The sequence below is a fragment of the Nomascus leucogenys genome, chromosome 11 (assembly GCF_006542625.1).
Source record: "Nomascus leucogenys isolate Asia chromosome 11, Asia_NLE_v1, whole genome shotgun sequence".
NCBI classification, from domain to species: domain Eukaryota; kingdom Metazoa; phylum Chordata; class Mammalia; order Primates; family Hylobatidae; genus Nomascus; species Nomascus leucogenys.
Window position 1 is genome coordinate 64,624,673 of NC_044391.1, and position 21,211 is coordinate 64,645,883.

At 41.1% G+C, this 21,211-nt stretch overlaps 1 protein-coding gene across 1 annotated transcript in view; it reads left to right on the top strand.

The window, feature by feature from the left end:
- Positions 1-1,033: 1,033 nt before the first annotated feature.
- The window catches only part of TMEM117 (transmembrane protein 117), a 556,036-nt gene continuing 535,858 nt past the window's right edge, over positions 1,034-21,211 (top strand). The window contains exons 1-2 of the mRNA XM_003252270.3: positions 1,034-1,431; positions 9,816-10,120. Coding sequence (XP_003252318.1) covers positions 9,844-10,120 — 277 coding nt within the window. The 5' untranslated portion in view covers positions 1,034-1,431; positions 9,816-9,843. The remainder of the gene's footprint in view (positions 1,432-9,815; positions 10,121-21,211) is intronic.

Genomic DNA, 21,211 nt, shown 5'->3' on the forward strand with positions numbered 1-21,211 from the left:
GAGTTCACTCTCATATATATGAGAGGCATATATAGATATATATATATATGACCATATATACATGGTCATTCTTGGAAGCTAGAAAAATGTCAAATTAGTGGGAAGTATGGCAGTGAATTCCCAATTATGCCTGTGCAGATAAGCTACCCTGTGGCACTTGGGCATGGCTCTCTCCATCCCATCTTAAAATCTGCGGACACCTCAGTTCTCCCTCTTGCCATCCACCCATTCCTGAATCAGGCTACCAGTCCAGGGGAGGGCCTAGCTCTGCCTTCATAGGTTTGCTAATATGGGCATATAGAAATTATCCTATTTTCCATTTGATTATACACACTAGTGACAACTTCCATTACCACGAAATATTAGCATGCTGGATAGCAGCTGTTAACACATTTTTAGCAACTGGTAAACTGAGGTAGCAGTTGCTATTAGGTATGGAAAGGAGGTTACATTCAGGAAGAGAGGAATTGGTCAAATGTAGTCAAAGGGTCTTCCTGCCCTATGCCGCAGAGGTATCATTTAGGTATCATAGAATGACAGGCTCCGGAGAGCCTCAGACTGCAAAAAGTTTAAAAATCGTACATGAGTATGTGTGCTGATGTATATATGTGTGTATGCATGTGTATACGTGTGCTTATGTGTGTATACATATGTATGCATGAGTGTATTTGTGCATCTCTGTGTGTATGAATGTATGTGTGCATATGTGTGTCTGTGTGTGTGTGTGTGATAGATACCAGGCAGGTTGGAAAGTAAGTGGAAGACTTCTCATACTCCTCATGGGCTCTGCCTCTCCCCACCCCCACATCCTCACACCACCAACAGACAAAAACAGAAATCATGTTTTGCGACCTGAGATTGCTTTCGAAAGTTTGTAGCTCTTCGAGGACATTCCAGTGGGACCCTCATTGGTTCCCTGCAGGACGGTGGATTTTCTGTTACCCGCCCCCCAACCCCCACCAGGTTCCTGAGTCAGTCCCCCGCCTGCAGCTGCTGCTCTGCAGGGGCGGGCCGGCCCGGGCAGGCTCGGCCCGTGGCGCACGCGGCCCGCGGGCTGGAGGCAGCCCGTGGTGCGGTCGGGAGGGCGGGGGCGGGGAGAGGCCATGCCTCCAGCTGCAGAGGTCGCACACAGCTGGCATGATCGCGGTCACCTGCGCGGCGCCGGTGCCCTTGCGCTCGCGTGGCCCGGCCCGCGGCCGCGGACTTTGCGGCGGGAGCGCGGCGCGGTGAAGCACCGGCGCGGAGGGCGCCCGGCGTAGGCGGCGGCGGGTGTGGGCCGAACCGGTATTTATAGCTCCGTGACAGCAGCAGCGGCAGCGACGCCGCCGGCCCGTCTCGCCGCGCTTCCCAGCGAGGACGCTGGCGCGCCAAGGGCTGTGCTCGACCGCGACTCTCGTGTGCAGTCGCCCCGCGCCCCGCGCGACCCTTCGGGTGAGTACGTGGGCCCGGGCGTTGGGCGAGCCTCCCCAGCCGCCTGGTCCAGCCGCAGCGGAGCCTTCCCGGCCCTGCCGCCCGTAGCCCGGCTGCCTCCTCGTCACTGCCCGCGAGTGCGGAAGCAGCCGCGGAACCCCGGTCCGGCCCCCGAATTCCCCGGCGCCTCTGCTCCTGCCTTCCTGGGGATGGCAGCCAAAGAGGCAGGGTGAAGTGTCAAGGAGGGAGGGGGGACGCGCCAGCCTTCTGGCTGTGGGAAGAGGAGACTCCCGGGCGAAAGGCTCTTGGTGGGAGTCCTCAAACTCCCGGCTCCAGGGTGCAGAGATACGGCGGGAGTGCAGACCTTGAACTTTCCTTGCTTCAGCGATTCGTAGCCTAGGAACTGAGTAAAAGCCCTATTTTTCTTAATTAAATTAACAGGTTGCAGTTCGTAGGTGTTGTTCTTGGGAAAAAAACAAAGACTTGGGTGTTTGGGTGTTTGCTAACTTCATCGTGACTAAATAAAACTATTTTTTTCATTCCTATTTTTGAAAATGCCACAGGCCCACAAGTGTGTTCTACCCTCTGTGGAACAATGAAGTGTGTGTATGTGTGTGTGGGTGTGCGTGTGAGAGAGAGAGAGACACGGGAGTAAACATCACATGCTTATCAGGAACCAAAAAGGAAAAAAAAATGAGTAAAAGTATGTTGAATATAAGGGTATGTATTGCCCCCTAATTATAAATGATGTATTGTCTAAAATCCAAGGAAGGACTTCTAGGAAGCTACAGGGTTTTGTTTTGGCTTCAGAAACAAGGTCTTCCAATTTATTGAATATAAAAGTACTTGAATCCCTGTAAACCCCATTTTTTTGTTGTTGTGAAGTATTGACATTTGACCATATATATACTTTCTTTTATCCCCCCAGTCTTCGTAGTTTAAAAGTAATTAATGGATTTTGACATTTTGTCTCAGGCATTTATCCCTCCTATTCCACCCTCCATCTGATCCGTGCGATGAGAAACTGGCTCTTGTCAGTTTTATCTATGCTTCTTTAAGCTGTCATTAAAAAATAAACTTTTTACATGAATTCTATTTAATTCATTAAATGTTTTTTTCTTTGGCTTTGTGTTTGGAATATGATAATGGCAATTTCTTTTCTTTTCTTTAATTTCTTTCTTTCTTTCATGCAGTCGGGCTCTGTCGTCCAGGCTGGAGTGCAGTGCCGTGGTTTCAGCTCACTGCAACCTCCGCCTCCCGGGTTCAAGGAATTACCCTGCCTCAGCCTCCTGAGTAGCTGGGATTACAGGCGCGTGCCACCACGCCCGGCTAATTTTTGTATTTTTAGTAGAGATGGGGGTTTCACCATGTTGGTCAGGCTGGTGTCGAACTCTTGACCTCGTGATCCGCCCGCCTTGGCCTCCCGAAGTGCGGACATTACAGGCGTGAGCCACTGCGCTGGGCTGGCAATTCCTTATTGCAAACAAATCACTGAAAAGGAGGTCTAAACATTTTTAAAGGATATACTAGTGATTATTTTTTAACTTTGTAATGTGCTAGGGCTCATAAATATTTTGCCATTTCAATGGAAAGTTGTCTCTGTTCAGAGGACCCCTAGACCTCCTTTGCTTTTGGAGTTGCTGTTTTAAAAACTTGCATTGATTAAGCAATTTGTTTACCCAAGGACTGCAGGATAGGATCAAGGGGAGAAAAATAACTTAAAGGTTGAAACAATGTGAAGAGAAAATCTAGGAAGTGATTTATAGATGTAAACCTCTAAATTAGCTAAGGTACCACAAATATTATCCTGGAATCTATCAGAACCACTTATGGTGGTTTTACTGATTGACTTAAAAGGTTGCTTTTTATTTAAAAGCCCTTGTGGTCTTTCGTATTAGACTAAAAGAAGTTCTAACTTTATTTCTGTTATTATTGCTATTTGTGTTTTTTTTAACCTGTATTAGGTACTTGCTTTATGTAAAATGCTATGTATAATCTTTTCTTGCCTTTTTATCTAACAATTTAAGATGATATACTAAGACCTGTCATTACCTCAAGACTGGTCTGTGTGTATGTGTACATATGTGTGTGTGTGAGACCAGGTAGCTTGGAAAGTAAGTCTAAGACTTTTCATACTCCTTGTGGGCTCTGCCTCTCCCCACCCCCACATCCCCATACCACCAATAGACAGAAACAGAAATGATGTTTTACCACCTGAGATGGCTTTTGAAAGTTTGTAGCTCTTTGAGGACATTCCATATATTTGATTTTTCACCTTTCTTCCATTTCTCCTTTTGTAGATTTGGATGTGTATTATCCAGACTCTACTCTCTCTGGAATGGAGTCTTCCAGTTTTTTTTTTTTTTTTTTTCTCACCCAGGCTGGTCTGTTATCTGTTATCCATACATCTGTTTATTCATTTATTCATCCATCAGCAACTATCTGTCGAGGGCCTACTAGGTTCAAGTCATCACTTAGTACTTACTCTTCCTTCCTTCCCATTGGAATTTTATTCTGTGTTTTATACTTCACACAATGGTAACTAAGAGTAATAACTTTGGGATTATATAGAGGTAGTCGTGCCTGTTTCTGTCAGCTGGTAGCTTTATGACCCTGGACAGATCATAACCTCTCTGAATTTCTGTTTCTTCACTGGTAAATCCAAATGGCTGGTATCAGGAATAATTGAGAGAATACATGGAAAGTGCTTTCCAAGAGCCCAACCCCTAAAAGCACTAAAAAGTGTTAATTACAAGTTTGCTGTCTGCATCTACTGCAACCCTGTTCATCTCAGGAAATGCATTTTCCATCTCAGGAAATGCATTTTCTATCTCAGGAAATGGCAGTTCCATTCTGTATTTTGCCTAGGTCACGTCTACATCCAATGTATTAGTAAATCTTATTAGTTATTTTTGAATGTGTCCAGAACCAGAGTTGTTTAAACTGCCTTAATTTCTCTCTGCTTGGTCCAAGTTGCTGCATCTTTGGCAACGGCTTCCTCAGTAGCTTCCTTGCTTCTGTTCCTTGCCCTCCTTTCTTACAAAATATTTTCAACCAGGAAACAGACAGGCCTTTCTGACATGTAAGTCAGATTGTGTCCCTCCTCTGCTTCCTATCCCGCTCGGGGTGAAAGCCCCCATAGGAGGGCTTCAAGGCCTGCTCATGATCAGATGCTACCTCCTGTACCTCATCTCTTTCATACTCCCCTGCACCTCCTCCCCATCCAGTCATACTGCCTTCCTTGAAGATCCTTAATTTGCTCTAAACGTGCACCCAACAATGGCCTTTCCAACTTTTGTTCCCTCTATCTGGATCACACTTTCCCTAGATAGCTGCTGGCTTCTCTCCCTTCTCTCATGCCTGTCTTCTAATGTCACCTTTTAATGAGGTCTTTAACTTCCCTCACACCTGACACTCCCTGTTAACTTTTCCTTGCTTTAATTTTCTCTATGAACTTTCTTAAATACTGTATTTAATTTTTATCTGTTTAATATCTGTTTCCCTCAAAGAAACTATCAGATGCATGGCAACAGGACTTAGTCTGTTAGTTACCCTAGCACATAGGCCAGTGCCTGGCAAAAAATAGGCAACTGGCAAATATTAAACAAATGAATGAATGAATGTTATGGAATTAACAAATCTGTACATCATCACTTTTATATGTATGATTGTCTCACTCTTCTGCTCTGAAACTTTTAATAATTCTCTATTTTCAGTAAAGTACAGACCAACATTTTTGGATAATCTTTGTTGGACTGGCTCCAAATTATCCTTAACTCTCACAGGGTAACTCCAAGCACCCAGTGTTCCAGCCACACAGAACTACTGATACGTCTCTACATCAGTCCCAGGCGGTTTCCTTTGTGCCGTTGCACAAAATAGAAATACTGTGATTTTTTTTTTTTTATATCAGATGGCTTTATGTTTCTAACTAACGTAAAGGGTAAGATTTTAGAATTTATGTCCTTGTGTGTGGAAGGCATTGCATGGAGTGTTGAAGCCAGGTGGCTTGGATTTAAATTGTGGCTCCGATATAAATTAATTTTGTTATTCTTTACAAGGTACTGAACTCTAAGTCTCAGTTTCAATATTTGTAAAATGAGGAAAATAATATTTTCTTCATTGGGTTGGTATGAAATTTAAGAGATGCTTATAAAGCTCATCAGCATAGTGTCCGGTATATAGTATGTGCTTAATAGATGTTAGCCTTAGAAATATTAATTTAACACCTCATGCTGAAATGAGAGGGAGTTGAGTGGGGGTGCATTAGTATTGTTACTGGCCAAGTCATCAATGCAGTCCTCTTAGCTTTGTTTGCCTTAGCGGAAGTTGAATGGCAGGTTGCTCCACCTTCTTCTTATCTCACCTAAACAATGAGGGAGCTTCTCTTTGTGAGTGTACCACTCAGCTCATCCAATAGATGCCTACTGATCACCCAATATGAGCCCAGTATTGTGCTGTGCCCTGGCAGTAAACAGCCACTTCTCTGAGGAGCTTATGATCAAGTGAGGGAGACAAACACATACACAGGTAATTTCACTATAATGAGCCAGGAGCTAAAATAAAAGCTCATTCTCATCCGTGGTTATAGAAACGAATTTTTAAAAGTGGAAAGGTTTTGCAGACTATGTGCCCTGCGTAACATAGTCCATTTGAACAGCCTCAAGCCTGCATTTAAATTAACAGTAGATACATCAAATGATCATACTGATTGTAAAGATGTTTTATGTGCACTACAGAGGTGAAAACAGTTTTGGTTCTCTGGATAATATTGGGGTACCTAAGGAATTATAAAGTAGGGCTGAGATGACTAGGCAGACATTTGCAGCCTGTGTACGAAGTCATGAAGTGAGGATAAGCAGAGGTTTAATTCAAATTATTATGTAAGGGTTTGAAATTTGGGACCCTCTAGAAGATATCACTGCAACTTCAGAATTATGAGGCAAGAATAAATTCCAGCCAGCTTAAATGATCAATAATGGGGTCCTGTTTTGTTCTGCTAGTTGAAACTGTTAGTGGAAATAAAGAATGAGCTGTAAGCATGATGGGAAATATCTTACTGGAAGAAACACTTCCAGCTTTGTGGTATATTAGAAAGATTAAGGGCTAGGTGTAGGTCTGGATTCAAATCCTGATGTCTCCACTTGTTACGTAAGTTAAACAGGCAGCAACTGCTCTGAGCCTTTGTTTTCTTCCCTGTAATGTGGCAGTGATAGTAGCATTCATGGCATTACTGTGGTAATTAAATAAGATCATGTTCTAGTGTAGGATTATTGCTCAATGCTATAGTTCTCTTTCCCTAAATAATATAAATGCTGGAGAGAAACAGCTGTCTCAGAAATTTTTTGAATGTTCTAATTTAACTTGAGCATGTGGACATTACATAGCCCATGAAGCAAGATTCTGGAGTTAAAAACAAGAAAATAAGCATGTGCTAGCCTCCAAAATGCATGTATTTAAAAAAAGAATCAAGATTGTATGTATTGGAATTGATCTAGCTGTCTGCAGGAAATGGTGATCAGGCCCTGGAGTCAGCCTCAGAGGCTCAGATCACAGCTCTTCTGAGGTGACTTTGGGCCAGTTACAAAGTCCTTGTGAGCCTCAGTTTCCTCTCTGTAAAATGAAGTGATAGGAATGATAATAATGGTATTTCAGTAGTATTTCTAAATCCTACTGCCTTAATTGTGTGTGTTCATGGTGGGAGGGGAGGTGGTGGTAGCAACCATATCAGAATTCTCCACCGGCGAAAGAAGCAACAGCAATCAACCTGTAATAACAGCTTCTTAAATAATACTCCTTTCTAGTTCTGATGGGCATATGGGAACTATTTCTTTTTCATGACTCACTGGTGACCAGTGATGAATTTTTTTTGTAGTGGTGGTCTTTGGACACTTCCAAAAGTGTTGTGTGAAATTGAGTTGAAAACCAACCTATTCTGGCATTCTTACACATTGAATTTCATGAAAACACATAAAAGTTCATTTTTTGTTCTTCACTGCTTGCTCTCTTTGGTGTGAGAGTCACACATTTAAGTTTCTGCTGCTATAGCAGGTGATGAGCCTCATATTGAAAAATATGAAAACAAAAACAAGACTCTAGAGATAGTCACCATTCCTAGGCGATCCAAGCTACAGCCCCTGGGGACAGATTTCAGAGTGTTCACAAAGATAACAAGGGACTTAAAATTGCTTAGAAGGCTTATGAATCCAAGGCACAGTCACTGTTTGCTTGGCTGAATTCTATTGCCAATCCTTTTGCACGTTTATATTGCTTTTGTAAAACAGTCATGACAAGTCCTCATTAACTAAGATTGTGGGTTGAATTGGCATTCATCAGCCCAGAATATTGGATTGGGACTCGGGAGCCTTGGAGGCTATCTCAGATCTTCCATTGACTTACTTCAGGCTTGTGGCATGGTCTTTGTGATTTCAGTCATGTATAAAGTGAGAATATTTATCAATGGATACTCCCCCCACCAAGTGTTCAGGGTTTATAAAGGATTCTTTCTCACACACACACACGTGCACGCACACACACACTTTTTTTTTTATGCATTAGAAGTAGATATATTACAGAGTTATTATAATTGTGTCTGGAGAAGAACATGTCTCCAGAAGACATTCAAGGAATGGCATCCCTGGGACTGGGACCTGGCCCTGCTCTCTAGGCAAGGAACGTGCAAGGAGTTGATCTGGCTGTCTGCAGAGAATGGTGATTGGCACCTGGAGTCAGCCTCAGAGGCTCAGATCAGAGCTGTCCTGATAGGTGACTTTGGGCAAGTTACAAAATCTGTGTCAGCCTCAATTTCCACCCTGTAAAATGAAGTGACAGGAATGATAATAACAGTATTTCAGGGGGTTGTTATGACAAACATGATACAATGATATATGCAGACATCCAGCACAGAGCCTGGCATGCAAACTGCTGTAGGCTTTGTAAAGGACCCTCTTCCCCATCTTCCCCCTCTTCCCTTTCTGAATTCTAAATAAATTGGGAGAGAAGAAAAATGAATTGGCAGGTGGCAGTCAAATTTTTGTCTGTATTATTTTTGATATCTAAGATTTAATCAGTGTTATTGCTGAAAAATGGACATAGTTTAGTCTGAGAGCCAAATGGGCTCATGAAGGCCAAACCCCAGGATTAGATAGACATAATCATCCACTTACAAGCCCTGGTGGACCCAGACAGATCTCTTCATGTGGAAGTTACAGCTTGTGTTCTTTATGGGCAGGCTGGTTCCCAAAGAGGGAAGAAGGAGGAGCTGAGCAAGACTTTGGAGGTGGGCCTGAACATTTTCATTTTAAGACAGCTATGTACCTCCAGTGCACATATTCAGGTTAGGACCCACTACTGTGAGCATATTACATATTTTGCAGTGCTCTGTGTCTTTGGATGTGCCGTAGCCACTGCCTAGAGTGGCTTGCCTTCTGTCTGTCCCTTCTTCACTAGTAAAAAAAATTCTGTTAATCCTCCAACCTTAAACTTGGGGATATCCTTTGTGAAATCTTCCTCTTTCTTCTCATTCACCCAATGCAAAGTTGCCCAGTCCTTTCTGTGGGCTACTACTCTACTGTAGACTTAGCTATTTCATAGAACTTACTCTCTATTGAAATTATTTGATAACCAGACGGTGAACATTTTAATAAAAGTTTATTCACCTATATACATTTGTCAGTGTTTAGAAGAACATCTGAAAGTAATTACACCAAATTCGTAAGCAATCATAACCCTGAGGAGATGGATTTGGGCAGAGGAGAGAATATTGTTTGACTTTTGTTAATATATGCTCATTTTACCTCTATATTGTTTTGATTTTGTAATAATCAAAAAGAGGAGGCCGAGTATAGTGGCTCACACCTGTCATCCCAGCACTTTGGGAACTTTAGGTGGGCAGATCATTTGAGCCCAGAAGGTCAAGACCAACATGGAGAAACCCTGTCTCTACAGAAAATACAAAAGTTAACCAGGCATGGTGGCATATGCCTGTGGTCACAGCTACTGGGGAGGCTGAGGTGGGAGGATCGCTTGAGCCCAGGAGGTGGAGGCTGCAATGAGCCGTGGTTGTTCCACCTCTACATTTCTGCCTGGGAGGACCTCTACATGTCATCTTGGTCACCATCCCAATTTTGGACAGTGTTCTGCCCTCTCACATCCCATTGTCTCCCCCTACTCTTTCATTGTTTTTCTTTCATAAGTCCCCAAATGATCAGAGGTATGATTAGATGTTAGGGAAGGGACAGTATTTGCTTTCCTCATTCTCAGATTTGTCTTGGAGCCATAAGTAGGAACAGGTATCATCTTTTCCAAATACCTTTTTATGGAACTGTTATAAACCTGAACTGATAAAAAGAAGAAAGCCACTACTTGTTTTCCTCCTCTAACCCTATCTATCTTTTCTTATACAGGTAAACCACGAACTGGGAGTTTTGAAGAATGGGTAAAGACTTTCGTTACTATTTCCAGCATCCCTGGTCTCGCATGATTGTGGCTTACTTGGTGATCTTCTTTAACTTCTTAATATTTGCGGAGGACCCAGTTTCTCATAGCCAAACAGAAGCCAATGTTATTGTTGTTGGAAACTGTTTTTCATTTGTTACAAATAAATACCCTAGAGGAGTTGGCTGGAGGATTTTGAAGGTGCTTCTATGGCTACTTGCCATTCTCACAGGACTAATAGCTGGCAAATTTGTGTTCCATCAGCGTTTGTTTGGTAAGTACAATGACCCATGAAATGTAATATTGCTAATTATTTAATTTCTATTCTCCAGGATACAACTTTGCTATTCTAAATGCCAATGTAGGAGGCATTTTAGTTTGTCCTCCTGCCTTAGGTTGTTACGCATGGTTGTAACTGGGTTCTTCAACTACTCTCTGTTAATGGTTTACTTTTCCTACTGTCTAAGGAAAATTAGCATGAGGTAAAATTAGTACCAAACTTCATTTAAAAAAAAATAGCATTAGGCCAGGTGTGGTGGCTCACGCCGGTAATCCCACCAGTTTGGGAGGCCAAGGTGGGCAGATCACTTGAGGTCAGAAGTTTGAGATCAGCCTGGCCAACATGGTGAAACCTCATCTCTACTACAAATACAAAAAAATAACCAGGCGTGGTGGCGCATGTTTGTAATCCCAGCTACTTGAGAGGCTGAGGTGGGAGAATCACTTGAACCTGGGAGGCAGAGGTTGCAGTGAGCCAAGATCACACCACTGCACTACAGCCTGGGTGACAGAGCGAGACTCCATCTCAAAAAAAAAAAAAAAAAAAAAAGAAATAGCATTACAGATAAAATGAATATATACATAATCATTTTTTTTGAAAACTTTTTTTATTTTTAAATTTTTTTTTATTATACTTTAAGTTCTAGGGTACAGGTGCACAACATGCAGGTTTGTTACATAGGTATACATGTGCCATGTTGGTTTGCTGCACCCATTAACTCAACATTTACATTAGGTATTTCTCCTAATGCTATCCTTCCCCCTGCCCCCAACCCCACGACAGGCCCTGGGATGTGATGTTCCCCGCCCTATGTCCAAGTGTTCTCACTGTTCAACTCCCATCTATGAGCGAGAACATGTGGTGTTTGGTTTTCTGTCCTTGTGATAGTTTGCTCAGAATGATGGTTTCCAGCTTCATCCATGTCCCTGCAAAGGACATGAACTCATCTTTTTTTATGGCTGCATAGTATTCCATGGTGATATATACGTAATCTTATTTAGAGAAGATATGAACATGAAAATAGCTTTTTCCCCCATAAATAGTACCGAAGTGTTGTAGAGAGTTTATAAATCATAAAGGAAATGCCTCCAAATCACAGCACATTTTCATTAAATATATTTTACACATATTGTTCATTCAGGGAGTTGGAACTGAAAACTTTTACTCTCTCTTTGTTTCTTTTTTGAACATTGGCTTTCGGATGTTTATTTTGAGCCTATCCAACCAAAGAATAGTATATTAGTGAGGGATCTCTTGATAATGACAGAAGAAGAGACTAAATTAGTTTAAGTTAAAAAGATAACTTATTATGAGGATGTTAGGATATTTCAGAGACTGAGGGTAGAATGAAGTGACAGGGACATTGGGACATTGGGATAAATGAAACCGAGGGCTTGAAATCTGTTATGATGCTATTTGTTTCACTGTGTCTATAATATCTGCTTTATTCTCCTTTTACACTGAAAATGAATTTTTATTACCTAGAGAGACTGGGTTGACTTTCCTGGTCTCAAGTTTAAACTCTCAGGGAAGAGAGTGAAATTGTCTCAGGGTTTGGTTCCCACCTCTGAACTAACCGATTTTTGCCTAGAGGTAGGTGATATTTATTCAATAAATGTTCATCGCTTATTACATGCCAGACAAAATTCTAGACAGTGAATCAAGCAGGCAAGGTCTTTGCCTTCATAAAAACTTACTTCCTACAGGAGAAAGACCAAACAAATAAATGTATACTCTGTATGCAATGGGGGAAAAGAAAGTAGTTTTGAATGCTGTAGCTGGGTCAATTAGGAAGAAAATGTAATAATAGAGCTTTGGACTTAGCAGTGATAAGATAAATAGGTGACTGACTGAAGGTATTTTTGGTCTAGAGGTTGGGTTAGAAACCATGGCAATGTTTTAAGGAATAAATAAATAAATAAATATCCATACACACATATACACATAGTATTATATATGTATTTTTCTCTAGTCCTCAAACTATTGCCATCTGTTTCTATTATATGAATATATAAAATGTACATATTTTATATCATCTTGTGCATATATTTATAAAATGCACACATATGTATAGATGCACATAGTTTCTAGACATTTGGTGAGAAACTAGAAGAAAGAAATGGAGAAGTGCTAAAAATGGAAGAAGGGCCAAGGGAAAATTTTGTTGGTGGTGGGGCAGATAGTTTTATTTGGGGGATAAGATTAATTGACCTGCTTATATTTGTGGGAGAAGGAGCTAGATTAAAGTGGAGATAAAAAATATAGATGAAAGACAGCATCTCTGAAGGTTTCTGTGGTCTGGGACTTAAGACACAGGTAGAAATGGTGGCTTAGAGAGGACAAGAGGAGAGACCCTGGTTTCTCAAATATAGACATGGGTGAGATAAAGATTGGTACTATATTAGGTATCTTTGAGGTGTAGGAACAGGAAGGTGAATATTCTTCTCTCTGCTGAACCTGATAACCTGATATCTGTTTAACCTGATAACCTCTGTTTTACTATGAAAAAGAAGATCTGACGATAAAGATGGAGGGGCTTGATGATGCAAGGGGTTTAAGGAAGTGGTCAAAGTTTGGAACAGTGGCCCTAGGGACTTGGGAAGTGAACTGACTCAGAACAAATGAAAGGGTTGCTGATTATCATGAAGATTGTTAGCTACTATAAATTTGAATAATACCAATCTGGATTGTTGAGCAGTGTTCTTTTTGAGAGCTCAGTCATCCAGAAGAGAATTTCAGCATGATTCATCTGGGTGGGGACTGCTCAGGCTTGCTGTATTGGAAACAAAGGATGCAAAGTAAATGGAGAGTTTTAATAAAAGCATTATTTATTTGATTGACAGGGGGTTGTGGTTGGACATGGAAAACCAGTGAGGGAGATGATGGTCTGGTATTGGGGGAACCCACCCCCAGTATTTTAACGTAGGTTCTTTCTATTTTCCATAAGTGTCGGCCAGCTGAGAAATAAAGAGAGACAGTATAAAGAGAGGAATTTTACAGCTGGGCCGCCAGGGGTGACATCACATATCAGTAGGACTGTGATGCCCGCCTGAGTCTCAGACCAGCAAGTTTTTATTAAGGGTTTCAAAAGGGGTGGGGGTGTAAGAACAGAGAGTAAGTACAAAGATCACATGCTTCAAAGAGCAAAAAGCAGAACCACTGATAAGGGTCTAACAAAGATCACATGGCAAAGGGCAAAAGCAGAACCACTGATAAGGGTCCAACAAAGATCACAGGGCAAAGGGCAAAAGCAGAACCACTGATAAGGGTTCAGTGGTGCATGTATTGTCTTGATAAACATCTTAAACAACAGAAAACAGGGTTTGAGAGTAGAGAACCGGTCTGACCACAAATTTACCAGGGTTGAGTTTTCTCAACCCTAGTAAGCCTGAGGGTTCTGCAGGAGACCAGGGCTTATCTCAGTCTTTATCTCAACTGCACAAGACAGACATTCCCAGAGCGCCGTTTATAGACCTCCCCCCAGGAATGCATTCTTTTCCCAGGGTATTAATATTAATATTCCTTGCTAGGAAAAGCATTTAGCGATATGTTTCCTACTTGCATGTCCGTTTATAGGCTCTCTGCAAGAAGAAAATATGGCTCTTTTTGCCAGACCCCGCAGGCAGTCAGACCTTATGGTTACCTTCCCTTGTTCCATAAAAATCGCTATTATTCTGTTCTTTTTCAAGGTGCACTGATTTCATATTGTTCAAGCACATGTTTCACAATCAATTTGTACAGTTAATGCAGTTATCACAGTGGTCCTGAGGTGACGTACATCCTCAGCTTATGACGATAACAGGATTAAGAGATTAAAGACAGGCATAAGAATTATATAAGTATATTTGAGAACTGATAAATGTCCATATTAAGATGAAATCTTTACAATTTATGTTCCTCTGCTGCAGCTTCAGCCGGTCCCTCTGTTGGGGGTCCTTGACTTCCTGTAACAGTCTGGGAGGAGTGGGCAGGGGCCTAAAGATTTGGATGAAACTCAACAGCTGAGATGGGAGTAAGAAAAGGGAAAGGATTGGTGGGTGTGGTCACATGACATGTTGTAACAGAAGTAAACCATTCTTTAGTAGTGATTCCCAAGTAGGGTGTGGTCTTTAGAGAGTGAGTCCTAAAGTGGCATGGAGAGATAGGTCATTGACACAGAGTTTTTAGGAACTCAGTTGGATCATCCACCAAACATTAAACAAGCATCATGTCCTGCATAGTAATTATATGGATAGAAGAGGATAAGGGTGGATAGTGAATGGGAGTGGGTCATTTTCCAAAAATGGATAGAGTGCTGGGGAGACAAAACAGTATATACCTGTTACAAGCAATGGCTGGATGTATTTGGATCCCATTCAAGAAATTTTCTCAGCGTAGGAAGCTAAGGCAAATTTAGACCAAAATATCCAGTTTGGAGAAAAGTCATCTGTCTATATTGAGGATTGATTGAGAATCACACCATTAAGCTAATGGTATTAATTATAAACAGGACATTTGGTTTTGTAATTGCTACATTTTGTTAAATTATTCTGTTGCAAACTTTTATCTCTTATACTAAAATCACATTTCAGTTATGGCTTACATTTTAATTCTCCTGGTGGTATAAGTAATCAGCCCTGAAAAGGCACTTTCGATTTCAAGTGATTTATTGAGTACAAATTATTTTAAAATAATGCAAGTGAGTTCTCTCTCTCTCTGTCTTTTTATTACTTACAGTAGAAAAGATTATATGATGTAGTCAGCTTTATTTCTTCTACTTGGCAATTTCTTTCTCCTTTTTTTCTTACTAAAAACCTATGAAATTATATGGAATATTAGAGAAGGAATCATAACCTTCTGTAAATGTTGGTGAGGACTCTTGATTTAATTTCCTGATGAACTCCGAACTTGTCCCCTCTCATTCTCTGATCCAATTTCCTAATAAACTTTGAACTTGTCTTCTTCTTCTGTCTCTGCTCATGGCAATTGATTCTTCCTTACTTCATGAACTATTAATCATTTCCTCCTAATAGTTATCTGCTCCTCTTGTTCATTATGGATTTTGCTAGTGGAATTATTTTTTTCATATTGCAAAATGGCTTCTGCCACTGTTCTGTGGTGAGCAGGTCTGTGCAAACCTATCCCCAAAGACTGAGAAGCTGAGAGGCTGAAGAAAGAGGCTGACACATCCGTTTTCACAGGAAACAACATTTAATAGGGACTTACTAACAGAGGCTATGTCTCGGTACCTGTGAGATGATGGATCCTTGCCCTGTTATCCTCCAGACCCAGGGCTTATACACCATAGGAAATTTGCCTAAGGGAAGGATTCATGGTAAGTAAAAATCTTAGAGGCCTTCCCAGAACTAGGGTTGATCAGAAGTCAACATGATGGATTAGCATTTAAGATGGAGTTACTTTTACCTGCAGAACCACCAACAGAATAAAATCTAAACTCCTTTGATTGATATCCGAAGCTATTTATGATCTACTCCTTCCTCACTCCAAACCTAATCTTTCACATTCCACATACTGCAGGGAAATATTTGCTGGTTCTCAAACTTGCCATGTTATCTCATGTCCCAGTGTTTTTTTGCCTATGTGCTCTCCCATGCCCAATTATGCTCCTCTCTGCTTTGTCACCTTGGCTAGTTTTCCATTTTCCTTCAAATCTCAGTTCAAGCATTATCTCCTCTGTGACACTTTCTCTGACTCCCTCCTGTAAGACTTCAATTGTCTTCTCTTCAGCTCCTGCTTTTAACTACTTGTACCAAAGAGTCACAGCCATGCAATGATATGGAAAATAATTAAAAATTCAATGCAAACATTAATGTTCTTATTGGCTTGGTATATGATAAATGTTTCTGCCCTGGTTCCCAAATAATTAGCATTTATTCATAATTCATTTTTAAAGGGACATATTTAACAATTTGTACATGCAAACTTCTGATAGGTGATGATGATGATGATGATGATGATGATGTATGTAAGGAGGAGTAGGATTGCTAATGACAAGCACAGAAATTTTAGTTATAGAAATATTGGAATGCCTTACAAAAATGATCAGAATCATTTCTTGATATCAACTAAACAGCTTCTTTTTTTATATAGTTCTCTAATAAAATGCCAAATACAAACATTATATAGAATGCCACTATCCCTTTCATTTAATCAACTTGTAAGTCTTCTTCATTTATTTTGTTATGGGAAGTCTCTTCTTAGTAGATTCCAGAAGGACAATACAGTATTGCCAATTTAAGGATGTGTGAGAAAGAGTGAATGATTCTGTGAGCACGTGATTTAATACACGTTAATACACATGGTTATAAATTTAATTTTTCTGTGAGCACGTGATTTAATACATGTTAATACACATGGTTATAAATTTAATTTTTCTGTGAGACATAAATGTTATGATTTTGTGACTCTTTAGGTAGTAACATAATTCAGGAGCAATTCTGAAATCAGAATTGATATGTTTAGAACTTTTTTTAGTTTAAAATGGAATCTTTGGGTATTAGGATTTATAAAAGTTAAATTCCACTGGAATGTCAGTTTATACTCTTCCAGTACCTCTCTCTCTCATTTGTTTGGATGATTCTAGTTTTTTTTTTTAATGTGTTTTAATAATGCATCCTGGCCGGGCGTGGTGGCTCACGCTTGTAATCCCAGCACTTTGGGAGGCCGAGGCGGGCGGATCACGAGGTCAGGAGATCGAGACCATCCTGGCTAACACGGTGAAACCCCGTCTCTACTAAAAGTACAAAAAATTTGCCAGGCGTATTGGTGGGCGCCTGTAGTCCCAGCTACTAGGGAGGCTGAGGCAGGAGAATGGCTTGAACCCGGGAGGCGGGGCTTGCAGTGAGCCGAGATCACGCCACTGCACTCCAACCTGGGCAACAGTGCAAGACTCCATCTCAAAAAAAAAAAAATACAAAAATTAGCTGGGTGTGGTGGCACACGCTTGTAGTCCCAGCTACTTGGGAGGCTGAGGCAGCAAAATCGCCTGAACCCAGGAGGCAGAGGTTGCAGTGAGCTGAGATTGTGCCATTGCACTCCAGCCTGGCACAGAGTGAGACTCTGTCTCAAAAACAAACAAACAAAAAAAATTAATCATGAAAGCAAGCCTGTGATGCTTTATTTCACGAAAACATTTCTATGAAGGGCAAAGTGATAAGGGTTCAAGTTACTTTGATTGAGTAGCTTTATCTGAGGATAGATTTTAGAACATCAAGACTGTAATAGGCCGGGCGCGGTGGCTCACGCTTGTAATCCCAGCGCTGTGGGAGGCCGAGGCGGGCGGATCACGAGGTCAGGAGATCGAGACCACGGTGAAACCCCGTCTCTACTAAAAATACAAAAAAATTGGCCGGGCGTGGTGGCGGGCGCCTGTAGTCCCAGCTACTCGGAGAGGCTGAGGCAGGAGAATGGCGTGAACCCAGGAGGCGGAGCTTGCAGTGAGCCGAGATTGCGTCACTGCACTCCAGCCTGGGCGAAAGAGCGAGACTCTGTCTCAAAAAAAAAAAAAAAAAAAAAGACTGTAATAATGTATTTCTCAGACAAACTCCTTTCCTATTATTTGCCTTCTCTCTTTCTTTTACTTTTGTTTTCCAACATGTGCAGAGATCCTCTATTAGTTGCATTTTCTTTTTAACACTGCCCTTTTAACACATTGTCAGATGACCTCCACCATAAGGAGCTGTCAGTCTCTCAACAAGAATAATGTTCTATGTATTCATTGAAGGTATTACTTAGCTGAAACGAGTGGTTGGAAGGCAGGCCACCTCAGAATGAGTTGGTAGGTGTAGCATCTGAAAATGATTCTAAACCTGTTAATACTGCATACTTCCTTTTCCAAACATGTATTTGCTTATATAGTTATTTGTATAATGTTTCATTAATGTCTGATTTCCCAGCTATACCCGAAACTCTGTGAGCGAGAGATTATGTTGATCTTGCTTACCTTTTAATTTTCAGTGCCTAAAACAATGCCTGGCACAGTAGCATTCCGTACATTTGATTGAATAAATAAATTTGTTTCTTCATCCTTTACATGTTGTCTTTGCCAATGTTGCCGTTTTTATTTTTTGAGACAGAGTCTCTGTTGCCAGGCTGGAGTGCAGTGGTGCAATCTTGGCTCACTGCAACCTCCACTTCCCAGGTTCGAGCTATTCGCCTGCCTCAGCCTCCCAAGTAGCTGGAATTACAGGCACCTGCCACCATGCCCAGCTAATTTTTGTATTTATAGTAGAGACAGGGTATCACCACATTGGCCAGGATGGTCTCGATCTCCTGACCTCGTGATCCACCTGCCTCGGTCTCCTAAAGTGCTGGGATTACAGGCGTGAGCCACCGTGGCTGGCCCAGTATTGCCTTTTTATTGTAAGATATAGAAAGGTATTTATTTGTTCATTTATAAAAAATAAGACATGGTCTCTGATCTCAAGGAATTTAAAATCTGGTTAAAAAGACAAGATACATATGCATGAAAAATTAAACACTTTTGATACAAGAAAATGTGTATTGAGTATCAAATGAATAGTATGGACTGTGAGTGCTGTGAGAATTTAGGAGAGAGGATCATAGTGGGCCAGGACAGGGGAAGAAAGCTTTGTTGCCCATGTGGGACCTAAATTGAGCCTCAAGTGTGAGTGGGATTAAAATAATCAGATATGATGAAAGGTATTCCTTATAGATTTCAGGTCATGGGGTAGAAAGTGTGAGCAAAGATGGAGACAACTCAGCTGTTTTTTTGGAGTTGGGGGAAAAGCTGAAGAATTCATGCTCATTTTGACTGAGAACAATTTATGTTGGGAAAGAGGTGTTGCAGTGAAAAGCTAGGTTGGGCCACAATTCTTTGGTCTTTAAATGCCAGTCTTCTATCTTTAGACTTTATCTCTTCCATTACAGTCTTTAAGTCAAGGAAAATATTTGAACAATGTGTGAGATGATGACAAGATTAATCTTGAAGCAGAATTTAAGGGGAATTGGAAAGGGAGAGATTCAGGGAGTAAAAAGGAAGTAAGAAGGTATTTTAGGGGCTGCCTGCAATAATTCTGGCTTATGTTTGTTCAGACCAGTCTAAAATAAGGGGTGGAGCAAAGGCAAGCAGATTGGGGTATGTGAGGTGATGTGAAACCTCCACAACTGATAGGATATGAGTAGGCAAGAGTGAGAGTGAAATGAAAGGTAACTAGGAAGATTAGGCTGGGAGACTGGAGGAGTGATTATCTTACTGAAAAAAAAAAAAGTCCATAGTGGAATCCAGTTAGAGAAGAAGATAATGAGTTAAGGAAGTGATGGCAGCAGGTCATGAGCACATAAGTGATGGCGCATTTACCTTGAACAGTTCACAGAACAGCAAAGGTGTGTGTTACTAAGCTTAGTCCAGGTATACGTTTTAAAAAATTTTTATTTTTATTTATTTATTTATTTATTTATATTTTTTTCTGAACCTCGCTCTGTCACCAGGGTGGAGTGCAGTGGCGTGATCTCGGCTCATTGCAACCTCTGCCTCTCAGGTTCAAGCGATTCTCCTGCCTCAGCCTCCTGAGTAGTTGGTGTTACAGGCGTCCACCACCACACCTGGCTAATTTTTGTCTTTTTAGTAGAGACGGGGTTTCACCATGTTGGCCAGGTTGGTCTCGAACTCCTGACCTCAGGTGATCTGCTCGCCTCGGCCTCCCAAAGTGCTGGGATTACAGGTGTGAGCCACCGCTCCTGGCCCAGGCCCACCACTTCTTATCCAAAACCCTGAGGCCAGATGTGTTTCAGAATTTAGAGCATTTGCCTTTATTTAAGGTCACCCTGCTAAATACCCCATCATCAGACATGTTAATATTTCTGTATATATGTATACATATTTACATGAAGTTAGATAAGTAAAGACCACAGACAGACTCAAGTAGGTTCAGGTTAGGTTTTGCTACTAAATGGATTCAGGTTTGGTCAGGTTTTGCAAATAAATTAGTTACAAAATCAGAGTCTTTTGGATCTCGGAATTGTAGAAACTGGATTGTGGACCTGTACTTGACTATGATAAGCATTTCTTTTTTTCTTTTTTTTTTTTGAGATGGAGTTTCACTCTTGTTGCCCAGGCTGGAGTGCAGTGGCGTGATCTTGGCTCACTGCAACCTCTGCCTACCGGGTTCAAGCGATTCTCCTACCTCAGCCTCCCTGATAAGCATTTCATATACATCTTTGCTTACCCTAAGATAGCCAGCTGCATAAAAATCATGATTTTTAAAAAATGCTGTAGTTAAAAAAATAGAATAATTTGATAATTAAATGGCTACAATAGATGAATACATGCTAAAGATGTACTTTTCTTGTGTTTATATTATGCAAATCATTAAGGGGTTTGCTATTTTCTATGTACCTGTGTCTGTTTTAGTTTGAAACAGGAAGTTTGGGGACAAAAGCATTCTCAATATATCCAGAGATTTGGGATGACAAATTCTAGTTTGTATATTTCATTTTACTGTAACAAAAAGGATATCTCCCATACAATACCAAGTAACTCAACAATATTTTGTCATTTAATGAATTTAATAAAGTGAAATGCCTGTTTGTCTTTTTTTTTTTTTTTTTTTTTTTTTTTGAGACGGAGTCTCGCTCTCTCGCCCAGGCTGGAGTGCAGTGGTGCAATCTCAGCTCACTGCAAGCTCCGCCTCCCGGGTTCACGCCATTCTCCTGCCTCAGCTTCTCTGAGTAGCTGGGACTACAGGCGCCCGCCACCACGCCCGGCTAATTTTATGTATTTTTTTAGTAGAGATGGGGTTTCACCGTGGTCTCGATCTCCTGACCCCGTGATCCGCCCGCCTCGGCCTCCCAAAGTGCTGGGATTACAAGCGTGAGCCACTGCACCCGGCCGTCTTCTATTTTCTTAGCTTTAAGCTTAGTTTGAATTTTTTTTGGTATGTTGAACTGCACATATGATTTTATCATTTCAAAACAGAAGAGGTTAAAAGATTCTGAAAAGCATGGTCAAGGTAGTCATGGTGATACAGGAATATCAAAACATGAAGAATTAGACATTTAGGAATAAAAAACTATTATTTTAATACAATGATATGGGTATGGTTTGACTTCCTTTGTGTTAATTTG